This window comes from Theropithecus gelada, chromosome 11 (assembly GCF_003255815.1).
Source record: "Theropithecus gelada isolate Dixy chromosome 11, Tgel_1.0, whole genome shotgun sequence".
Classification (NCBI taxonomy): Eukaryota; Metazoa; Chordata; class Mammalia; order Primates; family Cercopithecidae; genus Theropithecus; species Theropithecus gelada.
The window spans coordinates 114,787,659-114,808,055 of NC_037679.1; the positions used below are offsets into that span (position 1 = coordinate 114,787,659).

Below are 20,397 nucleotides of genomic sequence, written 5' to 3' on the forward strand. Positions count from 1 at the left end.
TTCTGAATAAGTGGGTCTTGAAAGCAGGGTGAAGCTAGTTTAGCACATACAACTCTCAATCCATTGCTCAGCTATGAAAGAAATAAAATTTTTCCCATAAGTCAATTTAATTTCTGTGTTCAGCTACTTTTTGTCAGAAGTACAAATGTAATTCTGACAAAAAATGTAATCTCAATTTGTCCCTAACCTCCCTTTTTGTCCCCAGGGGTTATTTACAATCTAGGGAGCTTACATAAGAGTAAAATGGACACCTGTCGGGGGAGCTCCTGGTGTTATCAGTTCCCTGCCAGCTTAGATATCTAAAACCCTTGTGGTCACAATATTTGGTCATACTTGTCACCATGGGCTATCTTATGTCCATGTTCATACTTTTTTTTCTCACAGCAGCTCTCTCTAGTGCGGAAGTGGCCATCTTAGATACATGGGAATAATTATATTTTTCACCTGAGCTAGGATGCAGGAATTTTATCAAAGCGTCTAGTGTTCTAGATGGCTGATGCATACGGCACAGCAATGCTTTGTCTGAGACACCCTTGGGAACATAAGGATACTCTCTTCTATATCACTGTCGACACCGGAAGTCCCGTGAGTCAAAGGCAGGGATCTGAACCAGACTGAAATAGAGTCTTGCCTCCTGCCTGGGCTTCACCTGGCCAAGGTAACACAGGTTTTCCTTACTCAGAGTAGCCATGAATTTATCCACAGGTGTTTACTGTGTCTCTAGGACTCAGTGCAGGCAGGGAGAGCAAATCCCCTCTTCTCCCTTCAGCTTCCCTTCAGCATCAATATGCTCCACAATCCTTCCCTGCCACCTCCCGATTTCACCCCCTACTCCTAACCGGAGGAACCACACTGTATACAGGCAGAATGGAAGCCTTTTTAAAATTAATATGTACCTGTGATCCATCCAAATCTCTTATCTATTCCACAAGACCTTTTCACTCCCCTAATATTCTCATTAGTACTTTCTGTTGAGATGTCTTTTTTTTCTGGGCAATGAACCCTGTCTGTTTGAATGAAGGGAGGGGACAAAGGACTAAAAACATATGGAAATGTGGAAGGAGAAGGAAGGGAAGAGCACAGAAATGTAAAAAATTTACCCTCTCCTGCTGTATCAAAAGAAAGAACACATTCTAGACAAAGAGGAGAATAGGAAAGGGGGTAATAGATATGTTCAGGAGGATGCATTCAAATCAATGGACAAGAACAGCATCCTTGTTTATGTAAAAATGTAACGGATAATAAATATGGCTTAGGTTCAAATAAGAAGGCAGGGAGCTGACTTAAGGGCTTGCAGTTTCATCTGTATACAATGTACAGTCAGGGAAGGTGGTTTGTTTTGAAAGAGACATGATATAATGACAGCACAACTAGTTAGGAAATAGTTAAACCTGTAATGTAAAAAAGGTGAAAGGTGAAACAGAGACTCAGTAATTAAAATGTTTTTAATAAAAGGACAAGTTAGCAGACAGATACAGAGAAAAACAGACAATTATTTTCTTTCCTTCAGGTGAGGTCCTGTTCCCTTAACGTCTGTTTCCTTAAGCATAGTGGACACAAGGCTCACCCTAAAGCTGATAATAAGGATCTTCTCAAAAGTGCTCCACATACAATCCTCATCTCCCCTACAACACTCTACAGCAGAGCTGTCCACAGAACTATCTGTGATAATGGGAATGTCTTATATCTTTGCTGTCCAATACAGTAGCCCCTAGCTGCAGGCGACTGTTGGGTATTTGAAATACAGCTAGTGTGACAGAAAAACTGAATTTTAATTTTATTTAATTTCAATTTTAATAGCCACGTGTGGCTTATGGTTACTGTATTAAAAAGCACACACCTAAGATGTCTACACTTCTCTACTACAAGACTCTCCTACCAACAAGCTTCTTAGAATTATACAATTGCTAGGGCTAGAATATACATTAGAGTTAATTTTAGAAAACGAATTCATATAGTATTTTTGGAAGCAGAATAGAAATCCAGACAAGTGAAAATTCCATGGTCATTTGAACTTTTCTAGAAGAAGCAGAGTCAGATAGAATCCACATGAGTGCAAAGGAGTCTTTTCTGTTAATTATGCAGTCTGATTCACTTGCCCAAAGGTGTTCACCTTGGATCTTCGCATAATCTATTCTTCACAGCCAAAAATTACTTTAAGAGTTATTAACAGGTAAAGATAACTCCTACTTCATAGGATTGTTAGGAAGATTCAATTAAAAAATGCCTGCAAACCAGTTAGTTCAGCACGTGGCAGAGAAAGAACATTCAGCAGTGATGATTGTTGGAGGTTGTTAACATTATCAATTTTATTAAAACACCTAAACCTTCAAAGCTATGTTTCATTTATGATATGAGGGTAATTATCCTAGTGCACATGATCATATTAAGACATGAGTTTTACAAAAGCATTTTAAAATGGTTAGCATTGAATTTTACTCTAAAAATGCTGTCAAAACGTTTTTGTTGGAATAACTATACTGCTAAAGTATAGGGATTTATCATTTTTATGTAAATTTGTTTCTAGAGTCCTAAAAATGGTTATTCACTAACAAACAAATATAAAATGTAGGCAATACTGCCAAAATGTTGGAATATCAACCATATAAAAATTCGAATTTCAGATAAAACTGAGGGAACGATAAGATTACTAGTGATTTCTGCTGAAAAACAGAACTAAAAATTAAGGTGAGAAAGACTTTGTTCCAAATTTTCTGTTTTGCGCCAGATAGATATTGAATGTCATTGTAGTGTGGGAACTCAGATAGCTCAGGGCAGGAATGAAATGGAAAGGAGAGAATAAAAAGTAAAGGGATGAGGAGCAAGAAGCAGTAGAGTTCCTCGGTGAAGTCTCTCGGAGATTTACTCTGCCTAAAAGGTTGAAGATATAAAACATTTTTAGAACTTGACCAAACTCCCATCAAATTATGACTATTGCACAAAAACTCCTGCGTTCTAGTTCAGTTTAAGATATATTGTAGAAATGTACAAATGCAGAATAAATATTTAATTTTTAAAGTGATCTATTTTCAATCCTCTGGTTTGCCTTTCTTTCAAGAATGTGAAGTGGACACTAGCTCTTCCATGTGGATTTATGTTTTCCTGGGCAATCTTCTTCGCGGAATAGGAGAAACTCCCATTCAGCCTCTGGGCATTGCCTACCTGGATGATTTTGCCAGTGAAGACAATGCAGCTTTCTATATTGGTAATACTGACATATTGCTTCACTTAGCTTCTTGGGAAGAAGGGTGTCTAGTTTTCTGAATTCCACTCTATGCTAGATTAAATGTGGAAGCTTTGTATACTTCATATCCAACTCCTTTGTTTAGCTCACACATTTCTGAAGTGCACACTTAAGATTTGGATGATGAAGACGCCACAGTTAGAGGGACATATTGCATTAGAAAGGGAGCATCAGATTAAAAGAAAATAACTGTGAGCTCAACTGCAATGATGTATGACCTTGTGAAGCTTCGTGGGCTTCAGGTTTCATAGGTGATTTTTAGTGGGTTAACTATACAGCTAAAGCATTTAGGTATTTTAGTTTACTTAAAAGTTTGTTTCTTGAGCCCTAGAAACTGCTTTCCATTTGATGAGCCCTAATTATTTTAAGCTATGAGGGATAGACAACGAGAAATCTTGAGATCTCAAAAGCAGGTAGAAATGGATAAAGAGAATTATTAAAAAAAAAAAAAAATAGAAGCAAGGCATGAGGCTACCTCATCTCTGGAACACATTCCAGTAAATAGACCAGTAGCTAAAAATCTCAAAAACCAAAATAATATAGCAGAGGCAAACTCCTAAGGTAAGATGCATCTACACAGCATTTTTTGGTTTCCTCTGATGTCTTAATATTAAGCTAGAAACACACGTCAGTCTCTCCTTTTTAAATTTTTATTGTACCCTTTCCTATGGTGTTGACACACATCAGTCTTGATTTCTTGAAATTCTGATCTTTTAAAGGTCTCACGTTCAGGGACAGAAAGGCAAGATTTAAATTCATTGAGGGGATGCTACAGCTAGGTCCACTGATAATCTTGCCCGGGCTATGCTCTGCAGGACTCCAAGGGGTGCTGGTTACACCCAGATAGGCTATAGTTAAGATCACAGCTCTTATTCTAACAGAAAACTCCAGTAAAATCAGGAACTGGAACTGCAACAAACACTTCATCACCTGCACTAGGCAATTACTCTGGAGACTGGAGGAAAGGTCACAGCCAGGAAAAGCATACAGGTGCGTAGGTGTCCCCTTCTTCTCTAGGAACTCAGGGCTTGTTCTCTTTTCCCTCTGGTAAAAAGTATCTAGTAACTGCTGTTTACTCTTCCAGTTAACTTAATCTCCCATGAATATGTGTGTTTTAAACCTTGTGGTGAAATGAAAGACAGATTGGAGATGTTTGGAAGGGAAGAAGTACCTTTCTGGTTATTAGAAATGGTGTCCTTTAGGCCATCTGTTCCACCTATCTATGAAGGTTGACCTGAATGGTCAAGAGGGTTCCAGAGAGCACTTTTCCTGCTCCAAATCCTAGTACCTTTGTTAGCTGGATCTGGGGATCTGCATAGGTCCTGCTCTCACTAATGATCCCACAGAATCTCGGAGTGAATGGATGCAATTTTTTACTAAAGTGGAAGAAATCCATTTGAATGTCAAGACAAGTCTTACGCTTAACTGAATGTAAAATGTTTTTGACAAACTATCAAAATTAATACAATTCCAATTTTTATCAATGGGCAATCTAATCCTAGGAAATACAGTTTGTTCCATTTTGGAAAGTTAACTTCCTCAGAGTATTAATGTTATTTTCTTACTAAGACATACTTAATGCCTTAAAATTGTTCATTCTTCTCCCAAAGCAGTGAAGGATTATTTTCTGATTCAATGTGGTTTTAAAGTTGACTAAACACATGCAAATGAGCTAAAACATTTTGAGCTACTGACTGGATCTCACATTTCTTGTTTAAAATTGTATTAATTTATCAAAGTAAAGAAATGACAGCTTTTTTCTTCCTTTTCTTTTATTGGTGCAGGGTGTGTGCAGACGGTTGCAATTATAGGACCAATTTTTGGTTTCCTGCTAGGCTCATTATGTGCCAAACTATATGTTGACATTGGCTTTGTAAACCTAGGTAAGGGAGTTTATTTTTTATTTATTCATTTATTTTAGTTACTGTAACTTTTTAATGGGAACGGTGTGGAAATTATCAAATTGCCTTTTTATAAAATGGCAGTCATAATCTTTCATAAACTAAAAATTTATTATTAATATAGTTACACAGATTAATAAATGGAATACAAAAAATAGGTGATGATTAGAACTGGATGACCAATGATTTGTTATTAAGATGTATCCTTTTTCACATCTGATTTGTCAGTTTAAATGCATTCCAGCATAGTTAAGACTGAAAACTGTAGCTACTTGTTCGTTCTTGTTGGCTTCAGGTGTGTCAACATTTATTACAGTTACGTCAATTAATAATGTATTTGGGGACTTGACAGAAAGACCAAGGATTTAAAGTCTACTGGCAACCAAACAGCCCTTCTTTTTGTTTTTACTCTACAAGTCATTTTTAGGTGGAAACATATTATAGCATATTATCGAGCAAGACTGGCTTTTCTTCTGGGATATTGCTTGTGTAGGAAATAAATGGCAGAGGGGACACTGATCTTTTCATAGCAAATAATTTGTTTCTATCTCTGTGAGATGCACCCTCTAGAAATAGATGGCACTTGTCAGTTTTTTTTAAAGAATTCCAAGAGATCCGTTACAAACTAAACAAGTTTCACTTAAAAAACAAATGTGGAATTGCATTTTGAAGTTTCGCATGTTAAAACAGAAAGCAAAATTCTTGCATTTAAATCAAATAAACTACAAGGCAAGCTTCAAAAATGTTATTTACTCATTCATTAGTTCCCGTCCAATTATTTTGCATTTACTTTATGCCAGGTGCTATTCTACAGCTCTGAACAAATCAGTTGAGTTCCTTGACTTCACAAAGTTTAAAATCCACTGATGGATTTTAAAGACAAGAAAGTATAGATGCAATGAGCAGCACAGAGGAAAATTGTTAAGGGGAAGCAATTCACATGCAGTAATAACCTAGTATAAGCATTTTATCCAGTATAATTCAGTGGCAGTTGAGCCTGCTTCTCAAGGGACCTGTGTTTATTTTGTTCTCACAGAATGTTATGATAGAATATAATGAAATGTTTTCTAGGTTCTTGCCTAGGAAGAAAACAACACCCACTTGCTTTGATTCAAAAACCTGTCAATACTTATTTTTAGGCAAATCAGAAATGATTTCAAAAACAAAGTTTTTACGACGAATAAAATACTAAAGTTTTGGTTACACATACAAATACCGCTTCGTATCCAGAATAGCTCTGAAGTAGTATTAACCACCATTTATTAAAAAATATTCCACTGATTTGAATGAATCTCAAATTTAGTATCATAGTGAGAGGTTTCCACGGGGTTTGGACTGGAGGGTGCAGGGCATAACTCTTCGAGTAAAATCTCACACAGATATTCAATATGCAAATCAAATGAAAGTGGTGCTGATATAGAGGAGCCACCACGTGAGGTTTTGAGCCTTCAAAGTTCTCCCCATGGGTTGCCTTCCTTTTACCAGGGGTCTCTCTGCAGAACCTGAGAGCACGGTTTGAAAATCATGAGGCAGGCCGGGCGCGGTGGCTCAAGCCTGTAATCCCAGCACTTTGGGAGGCCGAGGCGGGCGGATCACAAGGTCAGGAGATCGAGAACATCCTGGCTAACACGGTGAAACCCCATCTCTACTAAAAATACAAAAAAATTAGCCGGGCGTGGTGGCGGGCGCCTGTAGTCCCAGCTACTCGGGAGGCTGAGCCAGGAGAATGGTGTGAACCCGAGAGGCGGAGCTTACAGTGAGCCGAGATGGCGCCACTGCACTCCAGCCTGGGCGACAGAGCGAGACTCCATCTCAAAAAAGAAAAAAAGAAAATCATAAGGCCTCTTCCAGAATTTAGACTCTTTATTTTTAATCTAATGAACAAAAGCAAGTATCTTGCTCCAAAAAGCACTCTCTTTCCTTCAATAACAGAGATAATACAGACGTAGCTTGTTTTACTGTGCTTTACTTTATGGCATTTTGCAAATGTCATAAAGTAAATTTAAGGTTTGTGGCAACCCTGTGTTGAGCAAGTCTATAGGCACCATTTTTCCAACAGCATGTGTTTACTTTGTGTCTCCGTGTCACATTTTGGTAATTCTCCTAATATCGCAAGCTTTTATTGTTATTTATTATCATTATTATTATTATGATACCCATTATGGAGATCTGTGATCGTGATATTTGATGTTATTATTGTAATTGTTTTGGGGCACCACAATTGTGCCCATATAAGACAGCAAATTTAATTGATAAATGTTGCATGTGTTCTGACTGCTCCACTGGCCATTCCCCTGTCTCTCTTTTTGGACTTCCCTATGCCCTGAGACACAATAATATTGAAATTAGGCCAATTAGTAACCCTACAATGACCTCTAGGTGTTCAAGTGAAAGGAAGAGTTGCATGTCTCTCACTTTAAAACAAAAACTGGAAAAGATTAGGCTTAATGAGGAAGGTATGTTGAATGCCAAGACAGGCAAAAATCTAGGCCTCTTGCACCAAACAGTTACCCAAGTTGTGAATGTAAATTCTGGCAGGAAATTACAAAAGTGATACTCCAGCAAACACATGAAGGATAAGAAAGTGAAACAGCCTTATTGAGATAAAGTTTTAGTAGTCTGGAGAGAGGATTAAACCAGCCACAACATTCCCTTAGGCCAAAACCTAATTCAGAATAAGGCCTAACCCTCTTTAATTCTATGAAGGCTGAGAGAGATGAGGAAGCTGCAGAAGAAAAGTTTGAAGCTGGCGGAGATAGGTTCATGAGGTTTTAGGAAAGAAGCTGTCTCCGTAACACAAAAGTGCAAGGTGAAACAGCAAGTGCTGGTGGAGAAGCTGCAGAAAGTTACCCAGAATATTTAACTAGGATTATTGATGAAAGTGGCTATGCTAAATAACAGATTTTCATCCTAGATGAAATAGGCTTCTACTGGAAGAAGATGCCATCTAGGGCTTTCACAGCCATAGGGGAGAAGTCAATCCTGACTTTAAAGCTTCAAAGGGCAGGGTGATTCTCTTGTTGGGGGGCTAAGGCCACTGGTGACTTTAAGTTGAAGCCAATGCTCATTTAACACTCTGAAATTCCTACACATAGACTCTTCCTGTGCTCTACAACTAGATCAATAAAGATGTGCTGGATGACAGCACATCTTTTTGTAGCATAGTTTACTAACTATTTGAAGCCCACTGTTGAGATCTACTGCTCAGAATTATAAAAAAGATTCCTTTCAAAATATTGCTGCTCATTGACAATGTACCTAGTCACCCAAGAACTCTGACAGAGTTGTACAAATAGATAAATGTTTTCATGGCTGCTAACATACCATCCATTTTCTACCCCATGGATCAAGGAGTAATTTTGACTTTCAAGTCTTATTATTTAAGAAACATATTTCACAAAGCTATAGCTACAATCCATAGTGATTTCTAATGAATTTAGACAAAGTAAATTTAAAATCTTCTGGAAAGGATTCACCATTTTAGATGCCATTAAAAGCATTTGTAATTCATAGGAGGATGTCAAAATATCCACATTAGCAAGAGTGTGAGAGTAATTGATTTCAACCCTCCTGGATGACTTTGAGGTGTTTAACACTTTAGTGGAGAAAGTAAGTGCATATGTGGTAGAAATAGCAAGACAACTATAATTAGAAATGAAGCTTGAAGATGTGACTGAATTGCTGCAATCTCGTGATAAAGCTTGAACAGATGAGGGGTTGCTTCTTGTGGATGAGCAAAGTGAATGGCTTCTTGAGGTGGAATCCACTCCTGATGAAGATGCTGTGTACGTTACTGAAATGACAACAAAAGATTTAGTAAATTACAGAAACTTAGTTGATAAAGCAGTGGCAGGGTTTGAGAGGACTGACTCCAATTTTGAAAGACGTTTGACTGTGGGTAAAATGCTATCAAATAGCGTTGCATACTACAGAGAAAACTTTCATGAAGGAAAGAGTTGATCTATGTGACAAACTTCATCATTTTTTTATGTTCATACATTGCCACAGTCATCTCAACCTCTGACAACCACTGCCCTCTTTAGTCAGCAGCCATCAACATTGAGATGGCTATTCACTGAAGGCTCAAATGATCATTAGCATTTTTTAGCAATAACATTTTTTTAAATGAAGGTATGTACATTTTTCAGACATAATGTTATTGCATACTTAATAGACTACAGTGTAGTTAAACATAACTTTTGTATGCCCTGGGAAACAAAAAAATTCATGTGACTCTCTATTGTGAGATTCACTTCATTGTGGTGGTCTGGAGTTGAACCTGCAAAATCTCCAAGGTATGCCTGTGATAATATCCAGATCAAAAAAAAAATAGCATAGATGAATTATTAGGTATTTTTATGATGTTATAGAGTTTTGCAATAATTTATTTTTAAGTAGATTATTTTAACATATTAGCTTTGCTGTTTGTATTACTTAGCCATCCCCTCTGTCTTTCAGATCACATAACCATTACCCCAAAAGATCCCCAGTGGGTAGGAGCCTGGTGGCTTGGCTATCTAATAGCAGGAATCATAAGTCTTCTTGCAGCTGTGCCTTTCTGGTATTTACCAAAGAGTTTACCAAGATCCCAAAGTAGAGAGGATTCTAATTCTTCCTCTGAGAAATCCAAGTTTATTAGAGATGATCACACAGACTACCAAACACCCCAGGGAGAAAATGCAAAAATAATGGAAATGGCAAGAGGTAAGTAAAATTCTCGATTTTGAAGTATTTTCATTTTTCTGTTGGGACTTAAGGAGATTTATAAATTATATCCTTCACTTCCCTTCATGTATTAAAAAAATTGAGAAACCATATCAGAAGCAAAACTGGAAACTGATGTCAGCTTTATTACTGAACAACTGATTGCAGTACACGACCAAAGACCAAAGGCTTGACAGCCTTTCCTGCTGATGTCCGCACCCTCTCACATCTCCTCAGTTTAGATCCTACAGTTGTCTGTAGGATTGCTGCTTCCTGTAACTGTGTATACAGAAAATAAAAGGCTTAATCTTCAGGGTTGGCAGCCTTTCTACAGATAAGATCTATTCATTTGAGAGATGTGTATCAATGCATGTCTGTCACCAATGATCAGAGGGGTGAGTGTTCTGTAGGCAAAAACCTAGTGTTCTAATGAACCCCCTTCATGGAAATGAGCAGCCCCTCTTCGTGTCCCTTCAAGCAATAGTTACATTTGCAGAAACTCTTCACATGTCTAATTGGTAGTCTACATAATAGGAAAAAGGGAAAAGATCAATGCTCATTTCTCACACTAAAATTCACATATTAAATGGAGATAACTCTCATATTTCTTTCTCTTTGACCACAAGATAAGTTTGAGGAATAGAGACGAGAAAAGTGAAGGTCTTTATGTCCTGCCTGTGACTCCCAACTGGATGATGAGGGAGTATTCTCATCCTTTTCATCTTTTGCCCACATCAGTTGGAGGAATCTGTTCTTTTCTGACTCTTACCTTTAATATAACCTATACTGCACATCTGTAGAAATGAGTGCCTATGTCTGGATTTGAACCTAGCCAGATCGCAGGCTTAATGCATGCCAGTGGCTTACTATACATAGTGTATGTGTGTGCCAAGCTGTGACTACTCCCATACTCTGTGACAATGGAAAGTCCTGCCACCACGGCTACCTCTTCTTCCATGCATGACAGCAACTTTAATTAGTCTATGTTATTTTTGTTTTATAGATTTTCTTCCATCATTGAAGAATCTTTTCGGAAATCCAGTATACTTCCTCTATTTATGTACAAGCACTGTTCAGTTCAATTCTCTGTTCGGCATGGTGACATACAAACCAAAGTACATTGAGCAGCAGTATGGACAGTCATCCTCCAGGGCCAACTTTGTGATCGGTAGGCTCATCTGCCTTTCATGCTTCCTCAGAGGGACTCTCTTAGATGTACCTGATTAACTCGGGAATCTTACAGAAGATCGTTCCAAGATTTAGGTAATTTATGACATTTTAGATGAGCTCAAAAAGTAGCAAGAATTTTGTAGCAAGAATTATTCGCATCTGTGGGTAAGTAACCTAGAGAGCACGCAGTTCTTGAAGTGATATCATTGAGACGAAACATGCATTTTATGAGGAATTTGTTAATAATACTGGATATTTGTCTTTTAAGTGTAGTGAAAGCCTCAAAACAGTGACCATTTTACATGAACAGTTTCCAGGATTATAGAAAATGGACAATGAGATAGGTTAAAAGATGTTCATTCCAAAACAAAGCTTGTGTTTTCATAGTCAAAAAACTTTTCTGACTCCTGGCAACTGGGTTAGTTCAAAGGGTTGTGTTTCTAGCAACATGGTCAATAAAAAGATAGAAAAGTATGAAGAAATGAAAGAAGAGAAACCAGAACCTACAAATACATGATGACTACCACTGTGGAAGTAATTAGATATAAAAAAAAAAAATCTAGATTCATTTCTTTAATCCACGAAGATATCATTTAATGTTACTGTTTCAAGGCATATTTCTTGGGACATACTCCTTTATGATAGGAGACTCCAGTGGTAAAAAATAATTTTCTCTTAGTATTGTAAAAAATCACTTTATATTTCTACCTCTGAAAGAGACCTGGAAGGAGAAAAAAAAAAAAACAAACAGCCAAATGTATTTTAGGAGATATAATTTTTCTATGATAATCTTGGTAATGGGCACATAGCACATGCTAATATAATTGACTCTTAGTTTAAAAGATTTTTCTCCAAAATTCTTGATGTTAAGGTTACATCACTGAACATTTTTACTTTTAACATCAATTGGTTCAAATTAATTTTATTTCTTATTGGCTTATTTATTACTAATTTTATTACTAAAGAAATATTTTGTGGCTTTTTTCTCCAATACCCCATGCATGCTAATCAATGCTTTATATTGATTTTAACATGAATAGATGAGGATTTAAAGTTTAAGAAAGACTTTATTTTATTTCATTTTTATGTGTATACTGAGATATAACTTATCAAGAGTTAAGTCTACAGACCTTAAACAGTTCAGATGGATATATATATATATATGTATGTGTGTGTATATATATATGTGTGCGTGTGTCACATCCAGCATTCAGAATATATAGAATATTTTAGCTCCCCAGAAAGCTTAAATCTCCTATCAGTCAATACTTTTCCCCAAAGCTAATAACTATCCTAAACTATATTATCATAGACTATCCTTGCCTGTTTTTGAAATTCATATAAATTAAATAGTATATTATATACTCTTTTGTGTCTAGCTTTTTTCAACTGAAGTGAAATCTATGAGATTATTTTCTATTGTATATAGCAGTGGTATATTCTTTTTCATGCTATGTCATAGCCTATTACATAAATATACCACAGTTTGTTTATTCATTTTATAGTTGATGGACATTTCTGTTGTTTTCTGCTTTTAACTAATAGTTATTTATAATACTATAATAGGTAATATAATAATATGTATTATTAAAAATATACAATTTTATGTATTATGAAAATAATTATACATACAATTATTTATAATAGCATTAGAAATTATGATTTTATATGTATATGTATAGATTATATTATAAATTTATGATAGTATTATAAATGATTACATTATAAAATATATATTTAAACCATGTAATATATATTAATTATGTAATATTTATTAATTATATATTGTATATATTATATGTTATAATATATAATAATAAATTATATAAAATAAATATAATATATAATATGATCTATAACTATTATATATAATATATAAAATAATTATTATAATTATTTTTATAATTATTATAACTATTTTTATAACAATTATTTATAATAGTATTATAAATCATATTATAATTATTATTTATAATAGTATTTTAAATATAAAGGCAGAAAAAATACAAATAAAATATTATGCATTTTAATATGTTAATATAATATATAATATATTATTTATAATGTATTATAGCATATTACACTATATAATAAGATAGTATTATATACACTATTATAATTTATAGTATATTATATATAATATATATAATATAATATATAAATATATGGTAATACTATAGTAATATAGTAATAATATATGGTATTACATATAGTATATTACATATACTATAATGTGTAATAATAATGCTATTATAAATAATATATTTATAATAGTTAAAAGCAGAAAACAACATTCCGCATGTTTATTGGTGGGCCACTATGCTCATTTTTCATGGCTATACCCTGGAGTGCAATGGACATTTGTGTTGTTTTCTGCTTTTAGCTAAGAGTTATTTATAGTATTATAATAGATAATATAATATATATAATATATATTATATTGCTAAATGCAGTTGCTAAGTCAGAGGGAGAATATGTGTTTAAATAGAGTAGATATTACCAAAACACAAGGAAGTTGTGCAAATTTATACTCCTATTAGAAATGTAAGAGCATTCCAGTTGCCCCATATCCTTATCAACACTTGGAATTGTTAATTCTTTTCATTGTAACCATTCTTATGGGTGGGTTGTGGTATTTCATGGTGGTTTAATTTGCATTTACCTAAAACTCTATTCTTCAAAGTTTCTGACATGTCATGTCTACAGATAATTCAAATACTTTTGTGAGAGATAAGTAATAGTATTTAACAATTTCACATCATTATAGCTAGGATTGTTCCTGAGATCATCTTGGTTTCACATTAGTAAGTATGGGGTGCAGCCGACTAAGGGTAAGCGGGCCAATTATTCAATATCCTCTCACTCTTACCTTGATTATATTTGTACAATGGTGAAAATAAATATATCACTAGGTTGAAATAAAGATGAAAGTATACAGATAAAATGCATGGTAAATGCATATATCTCTCATTCAATAAATATTATTTCTGTCTTTCTTCTTTAACCTCTTTTTTTCTTAATTTTTTTTTTAACTTGAGCTATGGAATAATGATCTTCCTGCAATAAAATATGAGATAGACACAAAAAAGCACACTTCCTTTACTTATTTGAGAGAAGACATTTGATATACCATGGAGGGGAGAATAAACAGAAATTTCCTGACATGTTCAAGGGCCAACTGTTACAATGATAACTTAGCCTTGCTGTACATGTTTTTAAACGTTAGCCACATTCTTTCTAAAATTTAGAGATAGCATTTTTTCTCATGCTAATTACTTTAACTTTGTAGAAAAAATACTAAAGGAAAATAAATGACAATAAAATTTAAATTCAAAGGCTGGGAAGCATATTGTGAAATGATTTGGCTTTTTAAAGTTTGTGGAATTTTAAAAAGATTTTTAACGAAAGAAATTTGGATAGACAGCTAGATTTGCATTTTTTCTTTTGTCATTTATTTATTTATTTTTATTTTTCAACTTTCTTTTTGGAATAGGGAGTACATGTACAGTGCAGGTTTGTTACAAATCTATATTGCATAATGCTGAGGTTTAGGGTATGGCTGAACCTGTTGCCCAGGTACTGAGCATGGGTAACTTTTCAATCTTTCTCTTCTCCTTTCTTTCCCTCTCTAGTAGTTCCCAGTGTCTATTGTTCCCAACTTTATGTCCATGTGTGTTCAATATTTAGCTCCCATTGATATGTGAGAACATGTAGTATTTGGTTTTCTGTTTCGGAGTTAGTTCACTTAGGATAATGGCCTCCAGCTCCATCTGTGTTGCTGCAAAGGGCATGATTTCATTCTTTCTATGATTGCATAATATTCCGTGGTGTATATGTACCACATTTTCTTTATTCAATCCATTGTTGATGGGTGACTGATTCCACATTTTTGCTCTTGTGAATAGAGCTGTGATGAACATATGGGTGCATGTGTCCTTTTGATAGAATACTTTATTTTCTTTTCGATTTATACCCATTGATGGATTGCTAGGTCAAATGTTAGTTCAACTCTTATTTGAGAAATACCCAAACTGCTCTCCAAAATAGCTGGACTGATTTACATTCCCACCAAAAAATGTGCAAGTATCCCCTTTTCTCCTCAGCCTCACCAACATCTGTTATTTTTTGACTTTTTAACAAAAGCCATTTTGATTGGTGTGAGATGGTTTCTCATTGTGGTTTTTATTTGCATTTCTGTGATGATTATTTCTGAAGAGCATTTCTTCATATCTCTGTTGGCTGCTTACATATTTTTTTGTTTGTTTGTTTGTTTTTTGGGTTTTTGTTTGTTTGTTTGTTTTGAGACGGAGTCTCTTTCTCTCTGTTGCCCAGGCTGGAGTGCAGTGGCGCTATCTCAGCTCACTGCAAGTTCCGCCTCCCGGGTTCACGCCATTCTCCTGCCTCAGCCTCCTGAGTAGCTGGGACTACAGGTGCCCGCCACCACGCCTGGCTAATTTTTTGTATTTTTAGTAGAGACGGGGTTTCACCGTGTTAGCCAGGATGGTGTCGATCTCCTGACCTCATGATCCGCCCGCCTCGGTCTCCCAAAGTGCTGGGATTACAGGCATGAGCCACCACACCCAGCCACATATTTTCTTTTGTGAAGTGTCTGTACTTGGAGTTATATGCTATTTTCTTGTTGTTTTAAGTCTGGATATTAGATCTTCATCAAATGCATAGTTCATGAATATTTTCTCCCATTCTGTAGAATTTCTGTTTACTTCCTTGATGGTGTCTCTTGCTGTGCAGAGCTCTTTAGTTTAACTTACCAATTTTTGGTTTTGTTGCAGTTGCTTTTGAGGACAAGGACATAAATTGTTTGCCAAGTGTGATACTGAGAAGGGTATTTACTAGGCTTTCTTCAGGATTTTTATAGTTTAGACTCTTACCCATAAGTCTTTAATCCATGTTGAGTTAATTTTTATATATGATGATAAGAAGGGGTCCAGTTTCATTCTTTTGCATATGACTAGTCAGTTATCACAGTACCATTTATTGAACACAGAGTCCTTTTTCCATTTCTTGTTTTTGTCAGCTTTGTTGAAGATGAAATAGTTGTAGGTGTGTGACTTTATTTCAATTTAAGCTTCTCCTATAAATATTAAGTTACATACAAATGATCTTATCTTTTCCTTCTCAATACAGAGACTGTAATAATTTAGTCATTTTTGCTTAATTTCTTAGAATGCCTTTTGTAGACCTCTAGTAGACAAGATATATCAACTATCATTTATGACAATGATTATCACTGTCAATTTTTGGAGGTGTTACACAGACAAGTAAGAAAAAATTAAGAGAATTATTTGAAGGACAGTTGCTTATAAAAAACATTATTATTTTTGTGAAAGTCCAGGATATAACATGAAGTTTACTAGGATAGAAATTCTAAAACATCTCCAAGTACTATTATTATAACTCATAACTATTTCAATCCAAGGCATCGGTATGGAAATCAAAGTTTCTAGTTCCTAGTCTACTGTAATCTAGTCAAACATTTTACACATCCCTTATAACTCCTTTTTACATCAGTCTCAAGGAATAAGATCTTTAACCTGATGAGTGTGCTAAAACAATAATAATTATGTAATAAAATATAGCAATATAATAATAAATTCGCTTTTAAATTTCTCTAAGTTTTTCTGATATTTGGGTAAATATGCATGTTGAATTCAAAAGAAAACACAGAAAATAAATTGAAACAAATTTTAGACACTAGTGTAAATTAATATTTCCATTTTGAATACTTCCTTAATGGTAGATGGTAAAAATTTTTCAATCAACACATTTTATGTTATGGGTGGAGAATAAATCAAAGTTTAATTTCTATCTCACTAAATGATTTAAAAATACCTAAAATGAAAGAGAAGCCTGGGGAGGGAAGAAACACATCTTATATGATGTAAAGAAAATTTGTTATCAACTTGACCCACCATGGACAACTTAATACATCCTGTGAAATTTGAAAGGGAGAATCAAACCAACATTATATTTGAAATGTACTAATGTTTTTTGGAATTGTGTTATAATTTAGTTATCTTGAAATAGGAGAGTAAGATATCAAGAGAATGCTATATATTAATACACTAAGGTTTATTCATTTAGCACATTTTATTGGAAACCATTGAAGGAACATGGGATTCAGTTCAATTCACCATTCTTTCTTTGAGGGTTTGGTTGGAGGTTGGGATACATGAATTGAAAAAACTAGCAGGTAATTGTTAAAGCACCAAGTCTGCTGCCTATGGGCCCCTGCACAAGGAACACCTGATGAGCGAGAAAATGAGGTTCTGATGACCAAGTTGTGAGCCCTGGTGCCAAGTGTGTCTCCTGGAAGCCCCATATGACTGGTGGAACCTGTGAGGAGGACCTTTACTTGGGGGAAGCTCAGAGTACTCGGGAGAACAAACCTAATCTTGGAGCCAGGAAGAATTCTCAAGCAGAAGATGATGATACCTAAATCAAGAGAAAAGGATAAGAAAGTATTAAAAGATGAAAATGTAAGAAAGAGGGTAGAGGTTTATATCAGACAAAGCAAATATCTTGTGCGGAAGGATCTGGAGTCAAGAAATATTCTGGAAGTTTCAAGGAAACACTGTCCACCAAAAAGAGGTAAATCAGGAAAGGATATTCCTGATTTTTAATAATTTATACTGAGGGTGCAGATGTCCCTAGGATTATCTCATTTCAGTTCTCAGGCTATTCTAGGCTGCTGGGGGTGGGGGATGTCAATGGAATCCAACATGGCACATAGCTACAGACAAGGCTACACCTTGTGTTATTACTCCTTAAGTACCAGGTTCAATTGGTACTTTACAAAATAAAATAAAATGCTAGAAAGATGCTCTGAAGGTTTCAGTTTGGAGTTTGGTTTTCAGAAGATGCTTTTTTCATAAACCAATTTGGAGACGGAATTGAGAGTGAAAATGTAGGACTCTGTTGTTTGTGTCAGCTTTGGCTTTGTGGAAGGCATTCATAGTCAGGTACTATGTTTTATATATTCATTGCATGTATGTGTGTGTGTAAAAGTAGGCACTTCGAGGATATATATCAAATTCATAGCAGCACTTACTTCGGGAGAAGGAAGATGAAACCTGAAACAAAGGGAAAACTAATTTTATCTACTTCCACATTTAAAAAAATCAGAAAATTTAGGAGAAAACATTAACATTAATTAATTGGGCCCTAAATAACTGGGTTTGTTGATATATTTTCTATAATCTATTCATTGTTTTTAAAATAGTAATCAGGTGCCTCTAAGTTGACTTTTGGCTGTTAAGGTTTCCAGATTTTCATCTCTGCTGCTTTACCATACCCAGGAACCTCAGTTCAGATGGAAAAGCAAAAGTTAGCATTTCTTCTCTTTTTCATTTGGCTAACTTAATGATCATGCCCCCTTTAAGGTGGGCTGATTTCTAATATGATAATTTAAATGTTAACTTATACAACCTATGGTCAAATAAAAACAGATGAATCAAAATGTCCCTTTGTTATCATCTGTACATGTTAGGAATATTTTGCAGGGGTCGGTCCTGCAGTCCCCAGCTGCATGACAGCTGAGACACGTACTCAGACACAGATAATCACTATAACAGTGGGCCAGGGGGCTGCCGGCACTAGGGGCCCAAGAGAGTTTGCTGCCCCTCCAAGCTGGTAACACTTGCATTTGTTTAGCACAGATTTAATTGGCAAAGGCTTTGAGTCAACACGCCTGTGGGTAATTAACCTGGTTGCCCCCCACCCCGGAGATGGCCATCCTGCCCGCGATCAAAGGTTGATTTTAGGACCACATGAGTAAATAAGCTATTTAGATAAACTCCCCTATATTCCTTTGTATCTGCGCCCTAAGCTATCTGGTTCCTGAAAAGAGAATCTGGCTGCCTTCAGCCAAACTATCTGAAGTTATGCAAACCACGCTCGGTCTTCCAAGAGGGTCTGCTTCTTTCTATTCCTATAATTTCTTCTGCCACTCTGACTGATCTCCCACAATATATTTTTTTAAATAATGTAATAGCAAGCCAAAGACCATTGTATGTTGATATTTGGGGTTCTATGATGTTTTGTTAAGAAACTAAATGTATAAACTTAAAAAGAACAAAAAAAGGGAAAGAAAGAAGAAAATTTGCATGTCATTATCACTAGATGTCAGTGTTTTCATTTTTATTTTACAATTTCACATTGGGTTGTAAGTCAGACTTGTGTTCTTGAGATTATTTTTTACTACAGCAAATGCTGATTTTGTCTTTGAACCTTATCTGTTGACTAGAGTACATGTAAACTTTAGCCCTTTCATTATTTGAAAGAGATGGATTATCTCAAAACCTCAAGAAAACGTGGACATCAATGACTGATAGGTAGACAATATGAGAAATAAATTCTAATTAGCAGAGAATTTATTTATTGTTGAGTGCCAGATTGTTCTTCTTTAGAGTTACACCATTTACAATCCAACATATGGCACCAAAGTGCCTCTTTTCCCAAGTCTTTTGCAATACAAGGGTTCCATTCCCCACCCCACCTCCAATATTTTCATCTTCGTAAATCGAATGGATAGAAATCAATTGCATGATATTTTTGTGCTAAACGTTGTGCTGATAACTCTTCATAAATAATGGAATTTAGTTACCTCTACAATGCTATTATTACCTCCATATTGTAGGTGAGGAGACAGGTTTAGAGACATTCAAAGAATTACCTGCAGTTGCACAGCTGTGCAGCGGTGGAACTGAGATCTAAACCCAGGCAGCTGGGATTCCAGAGTCTAAGCTCTTAACTACTAAGTTGAACCTCTTCCTAGTATTGTTTACAGCTCACAGTTATTAGATTACTAGTGAGGTTGCACATCTATCAAAAAAGATAACATACATCTATTTATCAAGGATACTATTTCCCAAACCCCTGAAGGAGAGGCAACATAGCAGTGATTGAAAGCGTAGGACTTGACATCAGACTCTCTGCATTCAAAGCTGCTTTGCCCACTTACTAACTGTGACTGTGAACAAATAGCTCTCTGAAGTGAAGCTAATAATATGCCTACTCTTAAGGTTGTGGTGAAAATTCAATGTGATAATATTAACATATCAAATGCTCAGTTCAGTGACTGGTACATTATAAGCAAATAAATATAGGTGGTAGTGGTTGTTATTAGGAAGGATACCACACTCAAAGCTAAGAAGCTGGCTCAACAAAAACAAATTTTGCCAGGGTGGGAGGCAGAAAATAGAAACCAAGACTTAAAAAAAAAAATTTTCTATATTCTATGTGCCTGTTATTTTTTATATACAATGTTAAAGAACATTAATGGGCACCTAATTGTACTTGTTAATGCTGGAATTGGACCAGAAAGACCAGAAAGATTTATTGATTCATTTGGTATTTATT

At 35.3% G+C, this 20,397-nt stretch overlaps 1 protein-coding gene across 4 annotated transcripts in view; it reads left to right on the forward strand.

The window, feature by feature from the left end:
- The window catches only part of SLCO1C1 (solute carrier organic anion transporter family member 1C1), a 56,578-nt gene that overhangs the window by 15,756 nt on the left and 20,425 nt on the right, over positions 1–20,397 (forward strand). For 3 of the 4 annotated variants that reach the window (XM_025402337.1, XM_025402340.1, XM_025402338.1), the window contains 4 exons: positions 3,059–3,205; positions 5,029–5,127; positions 9,604–9,849; positions 10,853–11,017. In XM_025402337.1, coding sequence (XP_025258122.1) covers positions 3,059–3,205; positions 5,029–5,127; positions 9,604–9,849; positions 10,853–11,017 — 657 coding nt within the window. The remainder of the gene's footprint in view (positions 1–3,058; positions 3,206–5,028; positions 5,128–9,603; positions 9,850–10,852; positions 11,018–20,397) is intronic. The other variant, XM_025402339.1, reaches the window with a different exon arrangement.